General features: G+C 38.1%; 1 protein-coding gene across 6 annotated transcripts in view; it reads left to right on the top strand.

The window, feature by feature from the left end:
- The window catches only part of PEX7 (peroxisomal biogenesis factor 7), a 53,502-nt gene that overhangs the window by 18,640 nt on the left and 10,497 nt on the right, over window positions 1-24,365 (top strand). For 4 of the 6 annotated variants that reach the window (XM_054194785.1, XM_054194781.1, XM_054194786.1 and 1 more), the window contains 3 exons: window positions 123-236; window positions 3,490-3,545; window positions 13,962-14,061. In XM_054194785.1, coding sequence (XP_054050760.1) covers window positions 123-236; window positions 3,490-3,545; window positions 13,962-14,061 — 270 coding nt within the window. The other 2 variants (XM_054194783.1, XM_054194782.1) reach the window with 2 other exon arrangements.

Raw genomic sequence — 24,365 nt, 5'->3', positions numbered from 1 at the left:
CCTCATTTATGATTTATTCAGCTGTATTGTTTGATTTATATAACTGTTGTAGCCAACACATGCATCACTGCAATTTAATAATTAAATTGTCCTGATATATCTGTGTTTTATCAAATCATCAGAACTTGCTGGTAACTGGTGCAGTTGACTGTAGCTTGAAAGGCTGGGATTTGCGGAACATCCGGCAACCAGTGTTCGTCTTGCTTGGTCATACCTATGCTATCAGAAGAGTAAAAGTAAGTTGTACTTTATTCCCCATTGAACACCACTGAATTGTTACACAAATTTTCCTGTAAAGCAGTAATATTTTATATTATCTAATAACTATGAAAAAACCAACAGGTGTTGAAGATTTTAGGTGATGACGTTACTGTTCTTGGAAACCTTCAGTTTAGCACTGTAAAACATTTTGATGTTCAGCAGGTTGCTGGGATTTCAAAGTAAATGACATCTTCAGAGTCAATATATTTCCATGAGGAGTGTTCGAGAGCTTGAGAGAGGGTTGGGAGGTTTACTTCAGCTAAGTTATATGGGAAATTTGCGATAGAGAAAATGCTTTCCCTTATTTGTTTGTTGGTTTGGTTTTTTTAATGGTGCTGTGCCTTTTTCTTTCTATACAAAGGGTCAATATTCACATAAGGCAAGATATAGAACTCGTGAATATATATTTTTGTGTGTACAAAGAAAATGTTAATATGTTCAAACACATTTTGAAACTTCATGCACAAAAGGCTACAGATTGGATCTGTGTCTACTAGATACCCATCGATAGGAATTTGTTCTAGATGCATGATAACATTTTTTTTTCGTATCAGTCAGTGTTTATTTTTTTTTATATTAGTCAGATAATACCTAATCTTTTTAAAGCCTTTCAGGAATGGATATGTTTATTAATATTTTCTAGGAAGTCTGAACTGGCAGAAGAAAATTATCCTGGGTCAGTATTTTGCTTCATGAGCCCTTGGAGTTTTTAATGTGTTTCTAACAATTTTGAAAGTTACTGTGCTTAGGCTGTAATTTGTCAGAAAAGGGTGTGACTCGGGGAGTGATTCCATATCACAAATCCTATTTGTGGCCAGGAAAACTCCCGCTCCTCCTTATCCCAGCTACCCTTGCCTGCTATCCCCACTGGTGGTGGCTGTAGAGTCATGCTTTTGCATAGCCAGGCATGTCATCAGGTTCATGGATAGCAGCTGGTCGCTAAACAGATACTGGAAGAGATTTTCTTAAAATGCTTTGAAATGGTTATTAGCAGTTGGCCAGCAGTAGAACTTTCTTTGCACCAACCCCTCAGATCAGTTCGCTAAATGGCTTTAAGGAGATGGTGGGGAGGCTGCATATGCTTACATAGGCAAAGGAGAGGTATGTGAGTACATGACTTCTGTTCCATCTTAGCAGGCTTTTATAGCTTCCATTTCAAGATAGACATGGTCCTTGTGGACATAAGATATGAGAATGTGGGCCGGCACTTGGCGTTGGTGCAGCTTATCTATGCTTGTGTGGTATAACTCACCAGTCACACTAAACGGAGAGAGAAGCCAGGATGATACCTAAATAGAGGCAGCTGTCTCACTGATGTCCCTTCCCCTACATTGTGCTGACACTAGCAATTATAAAGCTTTGCAGTAAGCTGGCTCAGCTGATTACTCTGACTGAAAATCCTGTCCCTAAAAGTGACTAGTTTCTGTCTGGATCGCTAAGCTGTCTCAATTTGTCACTCAACCACACATTGCAAGCCCTGACACAAAGGAGGGGGACAAGAGCACACAGCCTGAAATGGAAAGCAAAGAGAAGGACGAGTCTTGGCAGCAATGCACCCTTAAATGAGCTTAAACCAACCATGAAATCACACTCTTCAGTTTTCTGTCTTTTGTATTCTGTTCACTTATTCAGGGTTGTGTTGACTCTCAAATCTGAGGCTGGCAAGAAATTCTACACAACACAATACTGTCAGGATTCCTGCAGATTTCTTGTGGTCTTTTACTGCAGTACCAGACACTGAGGTTGTCTGGAGCCCTGTTCCAGAGATTTTGACATTGGTGCATTTGACTGTCTCATATTCTTAGCTGGCTTCAATCTCTTATACTGAAATGTAGTTACGGTTTTTGAGTTTACCTAAAAAGATATTTGGATCTGTGAAATATTGGGGGTCAGGCTGGATGACATGTTGGTCTCTTCTGTCTATATACAACTCTTCAGATTCTGAAACTGTAGTATCATACAGTTAAGAAGAACAGAATTACACAAAATCTTTCAATTTATATGTGTAGCACTCTGCTAAGTATTTTGATAAATTTTGCGTAGATAAGTTCCTAGGATACTTAAGGTTAATGACAAAGCTTCTCAGCTTTGAAAAAATGTTTTTGTTTCATTGGAAACTATGTGGACAAAGATACAAAGGGGGACACGTGGGAAATGTGCCATTGGTTTTTGCTGCACATCAGACTTCTTCCCCATTTATATTCCTGAGGTGCAGAAGAAAAAGATGTTTAGTTGTGACTGGTTTTTTTGCTCCAGAAAAATTGTTGGAAATTTGGGGAGGTTAAAGTTCAAGCACGTACATCCCTCAATTCTGCTACAGTAAGGAGAACTCAGTCAGCAGAGTTCAGCAGGCAACAACATACACTGCTCTCTTGGCAACTTGGGCAGTTGTGGCAATAGCCCAGTTTTAACTTTTGACTTTGTAGTAGCCGTGAATAATATTGGAAGTCTTGCAGGAAGAATCTTACCAATGAACCATGATGTGGGGGACCTGCATTTCAGACTGAAGTTACGTCAATGGCTTGTGTATTTCCTGTTGAGAAATACAGACCTTAAAATAGTTGGAAACTGAGGGTTGCCAAAAAGCTGGAGCTGAGGTGGACAAATTTTGCCTAACTGCATCCATATTGCTGCAGTTCTTAGACCTCTCTGCAAGAGTCTGTAGAATAATGTGTCCCATAAAATACCCTGCAGGAGAGGGGGAAATTATGAAGTGACATTATACTCCCTTCAGTTTTTCAACTTACCACCAATTTTCCTATTTCTGTAAATAATTTCAAAATTTTAGGACATGGAATTGATGACAGTAATATATCTTACATTCTCTACAGTACGGCACAATTTTTCTCTCTCATAAAATAATGAACTGGTCACATAGCTTTTCTGAAACTTGCTTTATGTAATGAGATGATACTCAGCTTGTCAGCCAAAAGCAGAATTTAATCACTTTTTCTATGACTTTCTTAAAACTTCTTAACTTTACAGCAGAGTTGTTTTGCACTGCTTGAATGAATTCAAACCAAACCAGGATCTCATAGAGCATTCCTTGTAATTAGAAGCATGGCAAGGAAATGTGTTGAAGTAGTCTGTTTTGTTGCAGCATGATGTGTTACCTACCAAGACAGTTTAAATAGTTAAACTTTGGTAACTTTCTGCTTGTAAGTCAATGTTCACAATGTTGCTCACAATGTTTTTACTTTAAAGTTGTTCTGTTTTGTTTTCTTGCAGTTTTCACCATTCCATGCAACCTTATTGGCCTCTTGCTCCTATGATTTTACTGTGAGGTATAGTTGTCTTTTTTTATTGGATAAAAATGGAAAGATAATCTATTTTAATGTGGCTTGCAATAAAAAACAGTTCTAGAGTGGACATACTAGAAGTGCAATTAATGTTGCTATTGGATGTTTTCTCTATTCGTAAGCTATGTTGAAAATGCACGGGTTCTTCACTTACAGGCTAGCTCATTCGCTCTTCTGAATGATATCTGCTCTGACAGATGCTTTCTGTAATCCTTTTCACATCATTCTGCTGAATGTAGCTTCATCTGGCTATGATAGTGTCTGATAAGAAGGTAATAACCTCTTAAATGAATGTAGATGGATGACTTTGTATGTTTCTGTGACATATTTTTATTTAAGCTTTTTATGTACAAAGCTTTTGTCCTCTCAGTATCCGAGGAAGCTTCAGTATTGTTCCACGGTATGTATGCTGAAGCTTTTTAGACAGTACTTCTGCAAGTTCCCCTGGCTGCCCAATATATCTGATACTGCTGAGGATTTTATAATGCAGCTGATTAAAAGTCCTAAAGAAGTTTGACTTCACATTAGGACTTCTCTAAGATACACAGTGTTGTAAGTCAATACACTATGAAGTACGTTTCTGAATATTTCAATCACATTCTTTGATCTACATTTTAATTTTATAACATGGACTGAATATAGTAGGCAGTACATTTACAAATGGGAGAAGCCCTCTTGTCTCCACAAGTGACTGCAAAGTTATTCCACTTGCCCAGATCATCCCGATTAATGTCACTCGTTGTGTCCTAAGTGGTCTGACACTAGACACAGAAAGGTGCCATTTCCTAAGGGACACCTTAGGAAATGGTCAGTGCCTGTATGTCTTTCTAAATCATACATCTGCATAGTCTTGTGACATAACATCATATAAAGTTGCATCATGAAGTTAGTGTGTTAAGCATTGTAGGAATTGTGTATATTTTCAAAACTTTTACTGTAAGAGTGGTACAGCTGGAATACTCTGTTTTCATCCCAGCTCTTGGTCGTAGCTGCCAGAACACAGCTAACAGAAAGAAACAGGCAGGGGTGCGAAGGGGCTCCAAAGCTCTGCTACAGATAGTGTGGGACTGCTTGAGACTATACAGTAACAATGGTGATGTTCCACAGGGAGACAGTTGCTGGAGCAGGTGTCCTTGGTACATGTGAGTCCTTGATAGCAGTAGAGAGGATGTTGCCTTCCAGGTTTTAGGCTGCACGGAGTGTCTGGTGCCTCTTCCTGGGGTTGGGGGTGATGGTGGCCTTACCTGTGGGAGGTGTGTTCTCTTTGAGGTAGTGAGGTGAAGGAGCTGCAGGAGGAGATAAGCAGACTGTATACCATCGTGGATAGTGAACACAAGATTGACAGGGTCTTCACAGATATCCTTAAGAGGTAAGAGCCCAAATCCCACAGTGCAAGGAAGGAGGGACAGTTAGAGATTGTGCTTCAAGCAGTAGAGGATAAAGATTCCCATGATGGGGGAGGCTGGAAACTTGTGATTTCTGGCAACACAAGTTGGAGTTAAAGAACAGATTTAGGCCCTGGAAATGTGTGAGCAAGAGCAAGCTCAGTCCGGGGAGGTGTCAGAGTCAGCTGAGCCTGAATCAAGTGTCTGCACCGAAAGAAAAATGTGCATCGTCACTGGAGACTGCCTCCTGTTGCATTGCCTCTTCAAGCATGTCTGCCAATCCAGCTTAATGTCTTGGAAGGTTTTGTTGCCTCCCTTGAGCTGAGGGATACTGAGGACACTGTGGAGAGACTGCTACAGTTTGTCCAGATTCAGAACACTGCCTTTTCCCACTTACCTGTATGGGTTCTCATGTTACCGAAAGAGGTGAACATTAACATACCAAGAGCAGCTACATGGCATTGGGGTCCAGATGTTTTCCTCGGTCCTGACAATGAAGGCAAAAGGTTCAGGTAGGAAAAGACATCTCTGTCAAGTCAACACTTGTTTGCATAGCTGTCACAAGCAGGGCTTTGACTCTCACAACCAACCACAGGGTCCTCTTTTAGGTGACTGGGTACTGTGAGACAGCATAAGATCTTTCTGACGAAGTAGGGCAAGAGCGTCTTTGTCAATAGGCTTGGTAACCCAGTGAGGAGTGTTTTAAACTACAGATATCAGGGCAGAGCGACCATAACCTGAAGTGGAAGCATGAGGATCAGAGAATAGTGTGGGGAATAGGATAGTGCCAGAGACTTTTGCCCTTTCCCTGTGAAAGCAGCCTGACACCTGTATATGGCAGTGGAGACAAATGGGGAATTACAAGTCCATGTGCGGTGGCAGAGCTGTGGCCTCTTGGGGATTATAGGGGGCTGGTGGGACCGCTCGCAAGACTGGAGTGCTGCAATGGATAAAGGCTCCTCAGGAAAGAGAGGCTAGGAAGGCGAGATGGTGATAATGGTAAATCCATGAATTTAGCAGTCCAGTCACTCCCTTAAATTTCAGTCCCTGCATGGGCTTGTTCTTTTCAAACATTGTGCCTTTCTGTTGTAGATTAGAACTGGATGGTGAGTTTATATAATACTCCTGCCCCCCCATAAGCATGTCATTATTTCGGTAAAGGACTTAAGTGCTTGAGAACCTTTCCTAAGTTTATGTTAATTGTTATTTTTTTGCTTACTGTAATAAGGGGTAGTGCCTTGCCAGTGATGTCCACTGTCATGTCTCAGTGCCAGGAGCCTGACAGTGTAAGCACTGTGATGTCCATATGTATATAACTCCCTAAGCTGCTGTACCAGCATTCTGTCTTATATAAAAGTGCTTAATTTTATTTATGTTTAAAATGCAATTCTCATAGGATACTGCACAGTAGTCTGTGTAAGGTTACTTAGGCAATCTTACTTAACATCCCTTACTGATGCAGTGCCAGCTGGTTGGCAGTGTATCGTTTCTCAAAAGGCTTCTAGGTCTAAAATAAAAAGTGGTAATTGATTTCTTCCAGTGGCCTTGTCTGAGCAATAAGACTAATAATCAGCATGCTGATGCATTGAAGTGACTTGATGGTGTTGTCATGTTCTTCCCGTTTTTGACACCAACTATATATCCTTCAAGTTTGGCACTAATGCGCTTCATGCAGTACTTGAAATCTAGTGCAATTTCAGCTCTGACATTTTCATATGTGGAAACTGTCAGTAAAGATGAGGAGAGCTCCTAGCTTATATCCCAGGGTGTCTGTAAATGCAGAGCCTGGGGACCTTTTCACAAAATGCCACTCTAGGCATTATTCTTCTGTCCAAACAATTACTTGTGGCTAGAGACAGAGTGCAGGGATGAAGAGATGAAATACAGATATTATTTTTTTTTTTGCAATTTTCTAAAACTATTAGTTGCTGGGTTTGGTATGAGTGAACAAACAACAGAGAAGGCCAGGTGAAAGCCTGGAAAAGGTGGTACAAACCAAATATTCTGTATAATGGAGGGAACTTGTTAACACAACACTTTGGGAACATCTCTTTTAAAGAATATAATATGATGACTATGTTGTACCTCTGCCACATATGCTGTACTGTCATTTACAGGAAGGAATGCAGCTCACAGTAAAAAGTAGAGTTCACTTATAAATGTTCGGAGTTTGACTGTATGCACCATGCGCTCCGCATGCACGTATGTGGACACATGCCCTCATGTATGCACATGCATATACACATACATGACTATATACGCAGATACACATACATTTCAATTTAAGAACAAAAATACTTAATAAATATATAACAGGTGGAAGAAAAGTAGGGATTCCAGTACTTGATATTCATTTTGGATCTTGTTGAATCTGCTCAAGGCCTGTAACTTTTTAGCCACATTTGATACCAATTCATAGAACGTCATGGTATGTCACTCCTTTTAACATAGATTCATTGATACAAGTAATGTTATTTTAATAGCAACTTAGTTATGGTGTTGGTTTTTTTATTTCCTTTAACTTTTCTGTTTGAAGCTCAGAATTGTTTGTAAGCATTAGTAGATAACTTGATACAGCATAGCTTACTGTTTAAGCTCTTAGCTGTTACTATATCTTAAATGGTACTGAAGCGTTATAGTTTAACCAAAGCAAATCTTAGATAAGATTACCAAACTGCCATAAAAGGGGCAGGGTTTTTGTTTGTTTCAGGTAGAACAGCTAGTTTGGCATGTAATTACACCTGGCTATCAAAAAGCAAAAAAAATGGTAGTTTGAAAGGAAAGTTAACAATACTTAGCTCCATCCTTTGCAAATAATATAATAATTGCATGTGTGCATTGTAGTCAAGCTATTGAAAAGAAAACTAGTTCATGTGACAACTGGGGGCTAAGAAAAAGAAGGTGTAGACTTGAACTTGAGTTTTTACATACTTGGGTATAATGATTTCGATTTAATCCCCGTCTAGTAAAGGCTGCATTGAGACAAATTTTTTCTGTACCATTTCCTTATTATTTGGAAAAGTTCAGGAAAAATGTAGGTTAATTAAAGAGCAGTTTTAACACAAGTGAATCATTAAAATGCCAGGAAATGCACAAAGTACTGTAACATTTCCAGAACTTATTTAGGTCTGCATGCATGTTCTTAAACCTTATCTCTATATAAATTCAGTTTGAAAGAACGTCAGTGTCATCTCTTACTGGAATCACTGTTTTATATTTTTGGACTCTCTTCAGTATAAAAAAAACACCTTGGTGCATTAGGCACAGACAGTGCTCACCAAAATCTAAACAGAAAATCTGATAAATTATAGAACCTCATTAAGCTGGTATCAGGCCAGATCTTGAATTGTATTCACAGAAGCTTGTCTCTGAGGCAAAAAGGTGATTTTTGTTGAAAGTTGTGCTATACTGGACATCATCTCTGCAAGACGCTTTAAGGTGAACCACTGTCTCCAGTTCTCCATTGCTATGTACAAGTTCAGTAACTTGGATCACAAAGAAGTCTTAAGAACTTTTGGAATAATGCTGCTCATAAAAGGAACTGGTTTTCACTTTGGTTAATTATCCTTGTTGTCTTTTTTTGTCTCTTTTTTCTTTTTTTTTCTACAAGGTGAAAAGGTGGGTGTTTGCTCATTTACTCTCTTTTCTTTTTTTTTTCCCCAAATAGAAAGTGTCTTCTCGCTGATCAAAATGCTTGTCATTAGTGATTCCCAGTGTGAAACTGAAAACTCTGCACTAGAAGAACCTGTTAACTTGAATATCTCGGTTGATGATAGCTCCTGCATCATTATAAAAAGTCTCCTTGATAGTCAGAGCTTTGGGCATTACATCTGATGAAACTAACAAATCAAAACTGATTGTACTTTACAATTATGATTTAACTGTTGTAACTATAGAGTTAGTCAAAATCATTCATACACTAGTGTGAAGCATATCTGTTCTCCTGCGTGTTTGCTTTTTTGGATTAAAACAAGAATTACGATTTCATGGTGAATATTTTGACATATAAATGAGGGTCCAGGTTCTCGTATTTTTATAATTTACTGGCATTTTTTTGCCTGCATATGCTAGTTTTCTTTGAAATAAGTAGTATGAGATGGAATTTCTCCTAAAACTATAGAAGTGTTGGCCACAGGAGCTACTCATCAAATGATTCAAACTGATAAATAGATTAATATTTTTTATCTATGAAAACAAATTTTCTGGTGCTATGAATAACAATAATGTTGTTGGAAGAATATAGCAAAGAGATACCTGTATTTTTTTCTTGTTTAGTTCTCTTAATAAACAGGTCTGCGTAAGTGTTAAATACTCTTATATAATAATATACATAAAAATATGTAATTTATATATATAACTTGACACACGTTAAATATAAATGTTCAAGTATTTATACTTGAATATTTAACTATGGCAGCATCTGAATATTTTTTCACATGGAAAGTGCATCTTTTTCTTCTAAATAACCCCTTTTTACTTTTTGGTTGTGAAACTATCTATTATTTCTCAGTTTCTCATACAAATACATTTATATCTTTCTCCACAAAATGTATCCTGTCTGTCTGAAAGGCAAAGTTAGGATTTTTTTGTGGACAGATGAAGAAGCAGAAGTATTGAGAGAGACCACACATACCTACAGTATTACCTGTACGTTGGTGACAACCATTTCTGTATTTCTCAGGCATCGGACTTACCCATTTTTAGCGAACCAACCTTTCCCAGTTCTTGATGGAGAATGTGTCATGTGTCAAAGTGAACTGAAGCTCTAGTCTAGAATTATGATACTAAAAAACGACAAATACCTAGCAGCTCTGATGAGATGATATATGTTCCTAAGTCAGGGGTTTGCATCCCCTTTTAGTTAATTCGTGGTTTGGGAGGGGAGCAAGGAGTAAGCTGGATAACTTTACTGTCATAACTACACTTAAGTTATGTGTATCAGCAGCAATGAAATTGGTACTCATGTACACCAGCCAGCCCATATAGGCTCATGTCTTCATCCTTAAAGATTAGCGTAGCACATGATGCTGCATCTTGGGCTGCACCTTGCATTCATTTAAGCTAAAAGTACTAGAGAAGGCATGTACTTGCATAAATAGAGTTTCTCACTTGCATTTCTTAAATCAGATTGAACTTTTTAGTGACAAGAAATATCTTCATTTTGTGAGCATGCTGTGTTTTTCAGGGCACTTTATTTCTGGTTTAGGATCTTTGGTTGATACCTCAATAGAATGATGATATAAATATGTTCTCAGGTTGGCTTTAAGTCCATAATGATCATGAGAGTTATTCTCAAACCATTGTTCGGAGGAAAGTATTAAAGTTACTGTAAGTTTTGCAAATTTGAAGTTCTTCAAAAGCAGAAGGGATATTATGAAGGCTAGTAACTTGTTGTTTTCAAAAGCTACTCCGGTGTATTGTGGCAGAAGAACTGAAACAAACATAACACAATCTGCCATTTTGCCTTATAGAAAGATGTTTGTACGGGATTTCATTTTCAGAACATCAGATCACATGTGTAATGAGAAAAACCAGTGGTGCATATGCAGTTCTATTAGAGTCAAGTCATAAATGTGTAGGTGATGTGCATTGTTTTCCCATACAGTACATGGGAAGTGAACTAAGAAGTTAGCATTTCAGCAAGAACTACTTCAAAATAAAGAGTGTAAGTTGAGTCCTTAGAGAGGAACTATGCTACTGGAGGAAACTCAAAAGTAAAACCTATTTCAGAATTACTTTTCTGGATCCTCTTCTGTTTGATTTGGCTCTCAAGCAATTCTTCCTCATTTCTTTGATGCTTATGGAAGATAATACTTTGAAAAAAGGCTTTCTTCTATACCTGAGCTGCTTCATAATGTTGGTACTTTACTTGAACTGTAACAAAATAATCTCTTAAGGATATTATTGTGGAATAATTAGATGTCCCCAGTTAATGCCTGAAGTAACAACATTGCTCTGATTGGCTTGGATCCAAAAGGAGCTTGACGCTAAGTTCTGCTCAAACATAAGTTTTTTTATCTAGTTTGCAGGAAGAACTTGTCCTCTTCTATTTGAAACCTAAGAGCAGTAGTAAAGCTTTCATGCATAAATAATTATCTTTTTTTTTTTTTTGTTCCCCAGAAGGAAACAGGCTTGAGGACTTCTGTTCTAACAGCTTCCATCTGTACATTTTCCCTGAATCATTTCCTGAAGTAACTTTTGAACCTATTGAAAACTTAATTAGATTTGACAGGAAAGTTGTAGTCTAAATTTCCAAATTTACTGGAAACTCATGAGCATACAAGAGAGCGAAATCCAAAGTATTACCTTGTGGAAGGCAAAAGAATAGCATGAATTCACCACCTGTCTAATCTGCTTTCTCATCTGCTAGCTCCTCTGTGTGCAGGAACAGGCTGCCACAACACGTGCATTGTACTGCCTTATACAGACACTGGAACCTGAAATGGTACTTGCTGCCTTTCTCTTCACAGCCAGTGGTGAAGGCGCAGGGGCAGGAGGTAAGGGTAGAGTGCGGAGGAGGACATGGTAGGACATAGGTAGGAAACACGATATTGGGAGCTGATAAAAGTGCTTTGGTAAGGGAGCACAGGAGATGTATGTAGCAAGACAGACCTCCATGATATTGCCATGGGTGGTACAAAATAGAAAATCCATAGGATGACAGGCTTTTTCTCTTCATGTAATGGCTTGTTTAGAATAAGCAGTTCACTTGCAATGTACATGCAGCTTATGAATTGCATGTGAAGTACACGTAAAACAAATAAGGCACTATCAAGAAATGAGGGAAGAGGTGTACTTTCAACAGTTCCAGTGAAAAGAGGTTTAAGAAAATGCACTCATGTAGGTTACAGGGTGTCTGTGTCAGTACAGGTATGACTGCAGTTGTGAGTGCTAGTTTTAATGTACATAATATGGGTAAAAATGGCAGTTCTGTCTTAGTGGCACACCTCTGATTGTACAGGTTGTACAACCTGTACGCTTAAAAGCGTATGTGTTTGTCTGGCCCACTGTTGAAGTTCATGCTGCCAACTGTGTAGATATACCTGTAGGTACAGTAACGCAAGCATGCCTCTTTGCGCTGTGAATGCATCTTCATTTTGCTGTACAGCTATCCTGCTGGGGTAAACACCGTCTTAGAAAACCTGCGTTGCGCTTTCATTCTTCAGAACACGATGGAAGTTCACTCTGAACAAAATATTGTTGTCACCGTGCTAGTCTTGGAAGCTGGGCTATAGATAGCGTTTTTCGCTTCAGGCTGTGGAGTTGTTTGAGAGCCATCATTAACTTACCATCAATGATTCTCAGTCTTGAGGCTCTACATTTTTTGGGGACTTTCACTAGTAATTATTTTTATATCAAAAAATCACAGGTCACAGTCAGTCTGTGGAACTTAGTTCAAGTTGCAGTACTCTTAAACGCTGTACTGCTGACTTTTTGCAAACATAACTCCATGCAGTAAACACCAAACTGTCCTACTGTTTTTAAAATGGATTTGAAAGTCTTTTCTAAGTTTTTGTTCACGTAGATCTGAAGTTGTCACCTTTAACCTTAGTTTTCAGTTATGAACATCTGTCTTTCAGGAGTTAGCAGAGAGCTAACGTAAGGAAGGCTACCACTCTTACTTAGAAACAACAAAACTTGTTTCCTTACTTTCTTATGAACAAATGTGGGAGGATGAAAATGCTGAGATGGTCTTTTGCTCCTCTGTCCCGCAAAATAAGTTGTTTATCTTAGCTCTCAGGTACTAGGAAAAAGTTAAGAGGGTTGTTGCTATGACATAGCCATTGTGCTGATACCAGTCTGCTCATTTATGAAGGAAATAACATCTACACGTTAAACAAACTGACCCTGCTGGCTCCAGTGTTTGCTATTTTACCTGAATTGGTTTGAACATACAGTGCTTTCAGTGTCATTGGTTTGATAATGAACTGTTCTTATTAAGTATTGTCACTTTCCCCAATAGGAGTAAGGCAAAGAGACCTCTGTGGTTGTTGCAGTAGTAAAGCACATGATTGACCACTGTGGGAAAATTTGAGCTGTAGAAAACTCAATTACATCTGCTAGTCCACAAAATGTGCTGTGTTTTGCAGCCTATGGACTTCTCTAAGCAGTATTTACAGGACAAAAAAGAAACCGACGTTTTTCTTTTGTGCCGTCATATAGTGTTTTCTCAGTGTGTTATTAACTGAAAGTTCTATTCCTGAATCCTTTTTTCACGACTGAGATTTCTTGTACCATACTTTCATCCCATTTTCTCTTATACCTCTCTCATCCTTGCTCTTAACTGCACTGGTGAACATTGCATATGATGCGGGGGGAGTAGCTGAGAGAAGTAGAGCACTTCAGAAATCTATTTTCCAATCATTCTCTCAACCAAGCCTGGAAAGGGAAGTTTCTTTTTGAAGTACGAATTAGTGGAATTAACTGCATAATGCAACTGATCTTTGCAGTACAATTTTATTATTAAATTATAATATTAAATTCTGTTTCACAGGAACACAATCTCAAATTTGAGACTGGGAATGACCAATATCTCTCTATATATCTTATATATAATTTTCAGTAAATAAAGACCCCATAGTGAACAATGCCAAAACCTGAGAAAAAGTCATAAATTGTGTTCATGTCTTTCAGGCATAAAATTAGCCAGCCATCAAGAAATATAACAAAAGTATTCTAGCCTACATTTTGTTCTGTTTTAATAATGTCCCAATGACTGCTCTTTGGTGCCAACTTTGATCTCAGTTTCTGCAACAGGAGACGAAGATGGTTTTGCCCACTGAGGTTTAATTTATGCAAATCAGCAGATGGCTTTGCAGGAATATGATTTGTTATGTTTCCTAAGTGGATGAGTTTGCTTTTTTAAATACCCTGGCAGCAACAGATTTGTCAATATCTTGCATTATTTTTTTGAAATGGCCTTTCAATTACTTTAATTGTGGTTTGTTTGATTTTGATTTTTTTTTTTTTTTCCTCCTCCCTCTCTCTCCCCCTCCCTCCCTCGTTCTCTCTATAGATTCTGGGACTTTTCCAAGCCTAACCCTTTGCTGGAAACAGTCGAGCATCATACTGAATTTACATGTGGACTAGATTTAAGTCTTCACAACCGTGGTCAGGTAAGAACTGGGATGAATTTACGTTTCACTTGCCTATTATAGCCAGTGTGGTCATGGCTGGACTGCAGGACTCAGATCCTGAATAAGAGCCACCAAATTGCAGGAAGCTTCTAGAAGTGAGTCTGGCTGATTGCTTATTAAATAAACCTCACTTCAGGTCCATATTTATTTATAAAACAGTTACTTGCGTTGGGCAGGAGAGGAGGGCAGGACAGACAGAACTGCAAAATCTGATAGCTGAAAGCCACGGTGAGCTCAGGGAAAATGAGGTAGTTTTGTTTCAGAAGGAAGAGTAATAGAGAAGGGCCTAGAATGCCAAGCTGAGATGCAGAGCTTTCCTCCATCTACGCAGAGTGGCAAGCTAAACATTGATAGTGTCACACACAATACCTAGACCTGATTTTTCATAATATTTGGACTACTAGAAGAGGCTTAATATGTAGTTAGAATTCTAAAACCCTCAGCTATTGACGTGAATGAGGGGAACCCATTTTATCCGGGACACTTATTTCTGTACTGGTTGCAGCAGGATTCTCCTCTACTGCTGTTGCTACAGTCGTTTCTGTTTTACAAACGGGATTGTTGTTTGTAGTATGAACTGTTTTTCCATGCAAAAAGGCAGAGATATGAAAGCTAATTATTTGCTTTAAAATGCATAGTTTTTAAGCCTATAGTTTTCACACAGAAATTACTGTCACTGAGTTAACTGTAACTAATACACTATTTAACGTGCCACAGATATCATTTGCATCTAGATTCCTGTCTAATTCACAGTGAAATTAATTTTTTACCCCAGATAAAAATGACTTGTAACATCTGTGATGAAATTCTGTTTGGACAAAGCAGATAAAACCATTGTAATTTCTGCTACTGATAAAAGGACACAGGAGGAAGATGTAAGTTTGGCAAAATACTTAGCTTAATGTACGTGGAACCATTCTAGCCAAACACTAGCTTGAAGAGTTTCCTGCCTGGTTGCTTGTTCCCTTAATTCTGTTGCCTCAGAGACGCTGCCAGTAACTGTTCATTAGGCCATGCTGTGAACCACACAGGGGAATTCGTAAGCCTGAAAAAAAAATTCTGAAGTTTCAGGTTATTTTTCATCAAGGCAAGGCAAGAATACCTTAAAGACCAGTTGCTGGGAATTAAAACTTCATCCCAAGTGAGTGCATAGGTACAATTCTGGCAGAATTGGGTCCAGAGGGAGCAGCAAGCGTACTGTAGTACATTAGGGCCTTACAGCGTTACATCACTGCATGCTCTGAGCCCAGTTCAGCTTCCCATGAAGTTGATGTGGGTTTTGCCATGGATCTGAATGGGACAAGAAGACTTTTCTTCATTTTTTTTATTGAAGATGTGATTACATCTTGATTATAAGCCAGTTGCAGGGAGCCCTGTGTGTTACAGGATGGGTATCAGTGGATGGTGTTTCTGACTGTCTGGCTAGATATGACTTCTTTTTGTATGATTTATCTATCTGTCAGACTTGCAGTTGCTGCTATGTGGATGTTCTTTCTTCTGTAACTGCAACGTATGGAATAGCCTTCTTGGAACAAGGCCTAGTAAATGCTCATTAAGGATAGATAATGAATTGAAAGCAAACAGCTGCGCATGCACTTGTATGTTAGAAAAAGGAAAATGATGGTGTGCATACCCATCTACATTAGGGCATTCGTGCATCCAGGTATTTTTTTTCCAGGCAGAAATTCTGCAAGTCCTATGTTGGACTTAATGCATAAAATCTGTAAATCTGGGGTATGTATCCAATATATACTGCATGCTGATGTGCCTTCCAGACAGAAGTTTGTCATCTGCAACAGCTTTAATATTCCTCTGTGTTTTTTTTTTTTTTCTATTGAGTTGATTTAATGTGTTTTCAGGGTTGGATATCACAGCAATGCAAAATGTAGGCATTCTGGTTTTTAAAAGAAACTTAAAATCCTGTGAGAGAATTAAACTGTAACTACAAGATAAAGAATGAACACTTATGGAATAGTTGCTTCCAGTGTGAGTACTTGCAGCCTTTCACTGGCTTCTCCATTGGTCAAACAAAGATTATTTGCTTACGTTTTATGCTGCTGTTCCCAATATGTAGGTTGCCTTCATGTCTGCTCTCTATCGAGACCTGATAATGAGCCCCACTCCTTGTTGTTCTTCGTGCATTTATCTGATTTGTCATTTTCACTGTGTGCTTTATGAGGAGTTACGATCTGAGATTTGAACTGCTTCTCTCTTCCATGCATGCAGGACATTTTATTCATAATGGACAACCTTTTCATTTATAGTCAGATTAAGTACCATTCTAGTTATTAACCTTTGCTTTCATTGTTAATGATATTTTTGTTGTCTAGCCAGATGATATTTTCTTTGGCTGTGCCAAATGAACTTGAATATTTTTGAAGTATCTTTTACATGTCAAGAAAAATACAGTCTGTAGTTTTGAAAAAGTGTTAAAAATAGATACTGCGATTAAGTATCTGATCTGGGAATTACAAGACATTCCTGTGGAACTGATTGAGCTGTGAATAAAATCCACAGCCAGAGAGTAGGTACATGCGGGCAAGCTGGTTCTTGTAGTGTCCTACTAGGGCGAGACAACATGTGAGAGAGAGATCTGATCATAAGGAATGGATTCCAGGCTGTGAAGGTAAATATAAGCTAGATGAAACAGAAAACTTTTTTGTGCTTCATTAAGATTCTGGTATCTGTTTTGCGGTATCTGCCTATACATAAAGTAAGCATTTGTTGAAAGCTTTGCATTTTAATAAAATCAACTGTTGTTTGGTCTGGGTTGTTGCTTTTTTTTTTTCATCATAATGTTAGTGTCAGGTTCACAGCAATTTCAGACAACTAGCAAACAAACATTGAGGTGCATAGAAAAATGTGCGTTTTGCAGTGCAAAACATAGACAGAAATGGTCCTCATGATATTCAGGGTATTTCTCTGTAAACTACAATTGTTGATGTGAGAGCTTGCAAGGCAGGGCATCTAGGAGAAAATACTCCCAACTCCAGCTTTCAGCCAAAGTAGCTTTGGCACACACAAGAACAGTGACAAGACCCTAAGCACCAAGTGTCTTTTAAATTTGTAATGGTGTACAGTATAAGAACTGAACAAATCCATTGACCTTGTCAGCAGTATTAAGAGATGCAGTTTTTTAAACCAGACATAATAGTTCCTTCCAAAGTTTGGCAATAAGAAAAATAATTAAAGCTTGCTCCTTTCTATATACAGTAGATAGGCATAGGATGTATATAGAGAATATGAAAATGGTAATCAGCTATGTGCTATTCCTCGCTGAGGACTGATAATGCTGGACCATAAATTGAAATTGTAGTCTGTAGCTCATCAGATTTCTTATTTTTCTCCTGATATTTACTTTCCCTGTATGCGATCTGTGAATGTTCTGATGAGTTAATACGATAGTCCTTTAAGCCTAGCTCCTACTTGGATTTTGCTGTGTTTACGTACAGCATGTAAGCATGAACCTAAGTTCTTTTGGTATCATTTGCGCAGCTTTATTTAAAAGCAGCCTTTTTCTTATGCTGTATGTTGAATGTGATACGGCAGTCATTAATTAATTTTGACTGTCTTTTAGGCAATCCATCCATGACACAAAGTACAGATACTGTGAACATTCACTTCTTGTCTTGATTCTGAAATGGTTTCAATAAGGGTATAAAGAATACCAAATACCCAACTCTTTCCGTTGTAGTGCTAAAGGTGTATTTTGCTTAACAGAAATGGAAGAAAGTCTGAAGCTCTGAATTTTGTCTGAAAACCTTTCTCAGCCTACACCTCATGTCTGTTCTGCACTCTGTAAAGCAGCCAGTGGGAAGTACAAATTAATGCTTTCTGTTGAGCCAGGCTTTCTATCTTGCTGCTGAGAACGGGATTAAGTATTTAACAAGAATCGGAGAGGAATCTTTCAATTTCTCTGTACTTTTACACTAAGAACAATGACATTCCTAAATTGCAAGTATACGTGATTTTCAACCTAAGTGATGGCAAGTGATGCAGTGGCTTAGAATACTTGATACATGAAGAGCACATTATACATCTGTGACATGCCAAATCAGAACAGGACTTCAACAATATACAATACTGAGGTGCTCCCTTTGGAAATTAAAATTGTTCTGCAGCAAATGAGAATAAACCCAATGTCAGTTCTCTACTCCAAAATCATGAATAGAATCATGGAATAGTTTGTGTTGCAAGGGGCCTTTAAAGGTCATGTGTTATCCGAATGGATGTTAAAGTCTAGGTTTTACAATAACTTAGTATGACACAAATAGTGATCACTTACGATTTTCTTTTGCTGTGGTTGTGTGTGTTTGGGTGGTAATTATACTACAAATGACCAGTTAGCTGTCTAAATACCTGTTTGTGTCAACATGGTTTGGGAGGCAAACTTGTTTTCTCTAGCCCTCTGTATGGCTTCACCTCCTTGTGTAAATATTCCCCCCGCAGAGCAGATTAGTTCACATAAAGCTGGTTTCTCTTATTTCTTCAGAGCACCTGGAGCTGTGGGACGTATCAATGTAACAAAGTGCCTGGCCACAATTGTTCTGTATTGCATTTGGAGATGCTGATAGTTCATATGGCAATACACACACATGATACCAAGTAGTGTGGAGACAGTGATAATACCAGTGTTGTACCCATGAAACCAGTCTTGTGCTCTGTGTTACACTGTCATTGTGATCCAGCTTCCCCAAGCCTCCACTTTCTTCTCCATAAAGCCGCAGGGTATCACCAGCATGTTGTGCCATGCCACAGTCTGCTCCTTTCTTCCACCTGACCAGAGACAAGCAGAACTGAGCAGACGTGCCTGCTTTGTAGCATTGGTCTATTGATCCCGTGAAATGTGGTTGTACTGATGGTATCGTGACTTTTCTTATGGCATCAGTATCACTACAATTTTAAAAGTTGTAATTTCTTACAAGCTAGAGGGCAGTCATAGCCAAACTGTGTACTGCATCCCCTGAAGGTAACTGAAATGTAGTTCTAAATTCTTCCAGCTTTATGGAGACATTTTTGATCAGCTGTAAAGTTTTGATGTGCACGTTTGTTCTGCTGCCTGTTTTCTATCTGCAGCTTGTGCAATGTGCCACGTTAGCTATGCCAACACAGCAAGTAGGAGAACAGACAGGAGAGTGGCTGCTGAAGTTGGCTTAACCAGTATAGCCAAATATAAATGCAGAAGATGTCTTTATTGAAGCTGTTGTGCTATGTATTTTGCTGTTCATTTAAATTAATCATACGCCTTCAACAGGCCCAGAAATGTTGACTATTTCATATAAAAGTAGTTACATCTTGTGGAAATGTACAGAAAAGCAGAGACTTTTTGATCACTTGCTCTTATCTTTTACGCTTAATTGCCAAGGAACTGATAGCTTCCACCCAGCTGTTGTGGCTATCACACTGCTATAATTGTCTTCCTATCTGTACTTCTTTTTAATCTTTCCTTATGGTCCTTCTCCAGGATGCTACTAAAGTTATGTCGTTAGCGATCCTTTGAGATGAAAAGATCCTACAGCATCTGTTCTTTTACTTAATTTCAGAGTGTATTTTTGCATGAAAAGATTAGATTTAACCAACTGCAAATGTTAGACCAATTCGAACTCCTTTACAGAGTTGGAGGGGTGAAAGGGAGGTAAATTCTTACTGGTGCTTATTATGTGTCTTTCCCAAACTGTTAAAATTAAACTTTCACTGCATAAATCAAAGCTAGCCGTTCATGAGTAATGGTCACTTTTTGCCATTATCAGCCAAAGTGTCATCTGAAAGTGTTTGGAAAGGTTGCTGTCAGGCATTGCAATTCTGTAAAAGCTGCAATGTCAGCTTATTGAGAGGACAATATACTTTAATTTTGATTCTGAAGTATTGGGAAGAGGTGGAAGGCAGCAGTTTCTTACTCAATATATGCGTTGCCTGTGCATTGTATTTGATTCAGTGGTTTACAAATACTTTCTACTTCTGAGAGTCTCATCTTTTCGTTAGCGTAGTGGATTTTGTTTCTTTTCTGCCTGATCAATAAATCTGTTTGAGAAGTGCCAGTGAATTGCACTAAGTGAAACTCAATAGAAGACAACAGGATTTTGCGGCTGTTACTGAAAGCATTGTTTGGCTTATGATTATATTCCAAAAGGAAGGAGCGTAACTGAACTCTGGGCTCAAGGATGAGTTTGAAGATTGGACAGGGGCATTAGAAAACACAGTTTCACTGCATGTAAATTGACTGCATTTGGGGTCAGTGAGGTTAGTATCAGCACACAAAGGCATTTTTCAGTTCCAGCGTATCTGCTACAGAACTTATGATTGACTTCACCGATTAAAAACAGTTCTTGAAAGACTGGGGAAATGGCTTTCCCCTTATCTGTAGAGCACAGAGAAATTGCTATAAATACTGTGGGAAATCCAAGGATTTCTCTCTAACCTGCAGTTCACATCTCAATTTCCTTTACATCTTAGTGATGAAATGCACCCTCAGAAGACTTGCATTTAGAAATGTGCAGCATGACTACCAAGTCATCTTCCTGTTGCCCATGTCTGAGCAACGAAACAAATGTTGAGGCAGCTCCCTGTTTTTCAGATCAGTTCTTTGTCACATATCTTTGCAATCTGAAAAGTAGTGCCTCTCAAGTCTTCTATCTTTTATTTTTTCTCTCCTTAAGAAAGAAATGGATTTCTTAAGCAGTATTTGGAACACCTGTTTCTGATTACTGTAGTTTGAACCTAGACCTTCGTAAGAACTTCTGGTCCAGGGTTTGTTTTATTCTGTCTTGACTGGAAAAAATAATTAAATTAATGTGTGTTTTTTCAAAAGTAAAATAAAAAAATCAATGGTGTTATTGCACATTGAAAATGAAAAGTTTTCATTTACAAACTCCCATCACTTTCACGGTTGTGTAAAGGTGCAGTTTCTGCAGTTCACCCCAGCAACTGTTGACTGAACAAAAGGCCACACTAGTGGTTTGGATTTTCTATTACAAATTAGGTATTGAATGTATTTAAACTCATGCATGATCCATTACGCATTTAACCAATCAATTTTAATGTACCTGTATCTTTTTAAATGGCCCCAATCAAAAGAATGTAGTACTAAAATAGAAGTACCTTCTACTCACTTTTTTCTAGTGCATGAAGTGTGAATGTGGGCTAAGGCCAAAACTCTTCTGGTCTGGAAGGGGAATATGAGGAATGATCACCTGTGAAAGTAAATCTGATGAGTAACAAACCTAATAGCTTGCTTTATCTCCGCTTAATCTCCATCCCACATGCTTACAGAGGATGCTCAAGACCCCTCAAAAATATGTAATAATGATATAAATAAACCATTAAATTCTGTATGAAAAGACACAGAAGATAAGAAACTACGAGAGGAAGGGAAACACAACATTAATGGAAGTGAAGAACTGAATCCTTTTTCCACTGTCTCTTCTACAGAAAAAAAGACGGGTCTTATTGGTTTTATTTGAAAATGGGATGGGATGGAGAGAAGCTGAGAAGAGAAATGGGTCACTCTCAGACACATTTGTGTATTATCCTATGATTTATTATGAGCACTCTGGAAGCTGAGTGGCACCCAGATACTTCTGGAAATACTAATGTAGAGAGAACTGTACTTTCTTCTGATTAAACCCTGTCATAAAGGGGTTACTGAACCCGAATTTGCTAGTCATTCTTTAGAATGTATTTAATCTTGGTTAGGGCTTGGGGGTTTATTATGCCTTGAAATATTGAAACAAGTTAGTAGCTAACTTGGGAGATTTCTCTTGTTTTCTTGCTGCTTCTGAACAGTAAAGAGGCAGAAGGTCATGCAGGTAATTGCACTAGACTAAATGGTTTGCCCTCAGGTGCTGGAAAAGGTCTAAGCCTATTGCAAAGCAAGATGATTGTGATGCATAGCAAACAGAGGGCCTGTCAGGGGAGTAAATCAGTTAGTGAGTCAATGGAAATGGCTTTGATAAATGAATGGATGTCAATATTAAATCAATTGGTGGGAAACATTGTTATCCTCTGGAACAAGGATAAACACTTCAATAAAATACAGGATAGCTGTTTCATTTGAGTTAAACTATGATTTTCTAGTCAAGCAATCAGCTTCCTGTGATGACCACAGTTTTTTGTTTGTTTGCTTGCGTTTTGGCTTTACTTGAAGGGAAATACAGTGATCCCCATTTTATGTGCTTCAAATAGACTTAAATCTCTACTGGCAGATAACTTGGCATGATGTTTATTGTGCAGTAATAACAGTACCCCAGCATAGATACTAGTGCTGCAACTTTGCTACTGACATAAAAGCATTAGAGACAAGTAATAAACGTCATTTTGTTAGACTGCCTTTGTCCTGTATAGTTTAGTTAAAATTACCAGGTTTTGAATGCTTTTTCTAGTTGCATTATTTCTTGATGTAACTTACCAGTCAGTGTAACGTAGAGTATTCCTCATTTACAGTTAAGATCTAGTTATTCTCCTTTTCCCTGCAATTTCTGGTAGTTAAAAGTTGCTATAGTAGGATTTTATTCTATGGTTACCAGAGCAATTTGGTATTCAGAAATGATAATGAAAATTGCATAGCATATGGGTGTCCAAAATATTCAATAGTATAAGGATACTACAATTTATACAGTTTTTTGCAACTGAAATAAACTGTCTTCTACTCTGCATGCCAGCTTAAAAAAAAGTAAAATATGTAAATAATGCACCCTCTAAATACTGAAATCAGTGAGGTTTGTTTCAATCTGGGAGTAAAACTTGTACCCAAGACAGTGAAGACATTTTCACAGAAAGTCAAACCTCCGTGCCTTTGTGTTCCTAATGATGAGGACTTCTGTCAGATATGTAAATAATGCGTGAGTCCATTTTCAGTTTTCCTTTGTCCTTCATCCTATCACAGGAAGATTTTCTCCACCTGTTAGTAACATCATCTCATTGATCAAAATATAAACTCTAGGAAGTTGCAGCTTTTTTTTAATGCCATATTTATTTACTGTGGTGTGCTGGATCAGCCCTCATCCCAATGGAATTCCTGCTGCTATTTTAAAATTTAAATTAAGTAGCATTAAGTTTTTCAAAAAATGGCTAAAACAATGGCTAAAGTGCTTTAAAGTATGTATTAAAAATGTTCAAATGTCACATGAGAACTGACATTTCTAAATACTTTTAAAGTGTTTACATTCAATATCCTATGTTCCTTTTTTCTGGGGAAAGGCATACAGTGGTCATAAGACCATTCTATAAGACAGGTCATAAGAAAAAAGGCAAAATGAAAGGAGAAGACATTTTGTAAATGGATGCAGTAGCTGCATGAACAGGCACTTCTCGTTATCCCAGCGTTCATTTTAGTCATTTGTATTTGAGGCACTGACAATCTATGAGATACTGCGAAGGGGCTGGTAGCAGCTGTCCCTCAGTTAATGCTGGCTGCCATGCTGTTAGCTTGCAATTGTCCCCTTTCTCTTACAGTCGTGGCTGTATTTTGGTGGAAGTATTATGGAGAAATGGAAGAGCTATTGCATTTTGTAATGCTATTCCTTGCTATAGTGTCCCAGGTTCCCGTACATACCCACTTGCTCTTCTTTGCATGTGTATTTTCATCAAGGTTTCTGATGTCAGTATTCCATTATAGATTTCCTGCTGTACAGGAGAACTGGATACACCATTATTTGCTGTAGCTTTTATTTTCCTTTTGTTTGCCGGTTGTGTTTTCATCTTTCATGTGCTATCATTAAGTCAATGAGTTGGGCAAATTACTGCAAGTGATCCTTTTCAGAGCCCCTTTTCATATCCCCTGTTTATTTTTAGTGTTGCTAGATTAAATGGTTCTGTAACTCTATTTGTTCAGAGGCTACTTCAGGGATGCTAATTATATTGATAACAGGTGGGAATTCCCATGGGATTTTTTCCAGATGCTGTCTCTGTTTCTTGTTTCTTTATGAAAGTAGAAAGTGTTGCCTATAGAAAAACAGATACTGATCCAGAGCTGTGGAGGATGTTAAAAAAAAAAAAAAAAAGTGTTTTATATGATTGCCAGTTTCTACATAGTGTTTAGTGGAGAACTCAAATTTTCTTTTTGGTATGATTTGGGGGACTGCAATGCAGCTGAACATTATATTACACAAAGCTCTATTATGTCGTATGAATAGACAGACACTTTGTCAAGAGATTTTTTTGATCCATTTAGATGTATGTGGAAAGCACTTCAAATAACTAAGTAGAACCAGCTAAGGAAGCAATAAAAATGAATAATAGTCCAGTATAGTAAACACAAAATGGGCTAATTATAGTCTGAAATCAAA

Source organism: Rissa tridactyla, chromosome 3 (assembly GCF_028500815.1).
Source record: "Rissa tridactyla isolate bRisTri1 chromosome 3, bRisTri1.patW.cur.20221130, whole genome shotgun sequence".
Classification (NCBI taxonomy): domain Eukaryota; kingdom Metazoa; phylum Chordata; class Aves; order Charadriiformes; family Laridae; genus Rissa; species Rissa tridactyla.
This window is presented reverse-complemented; position numbering and strand designations above follow the sequence as displayed.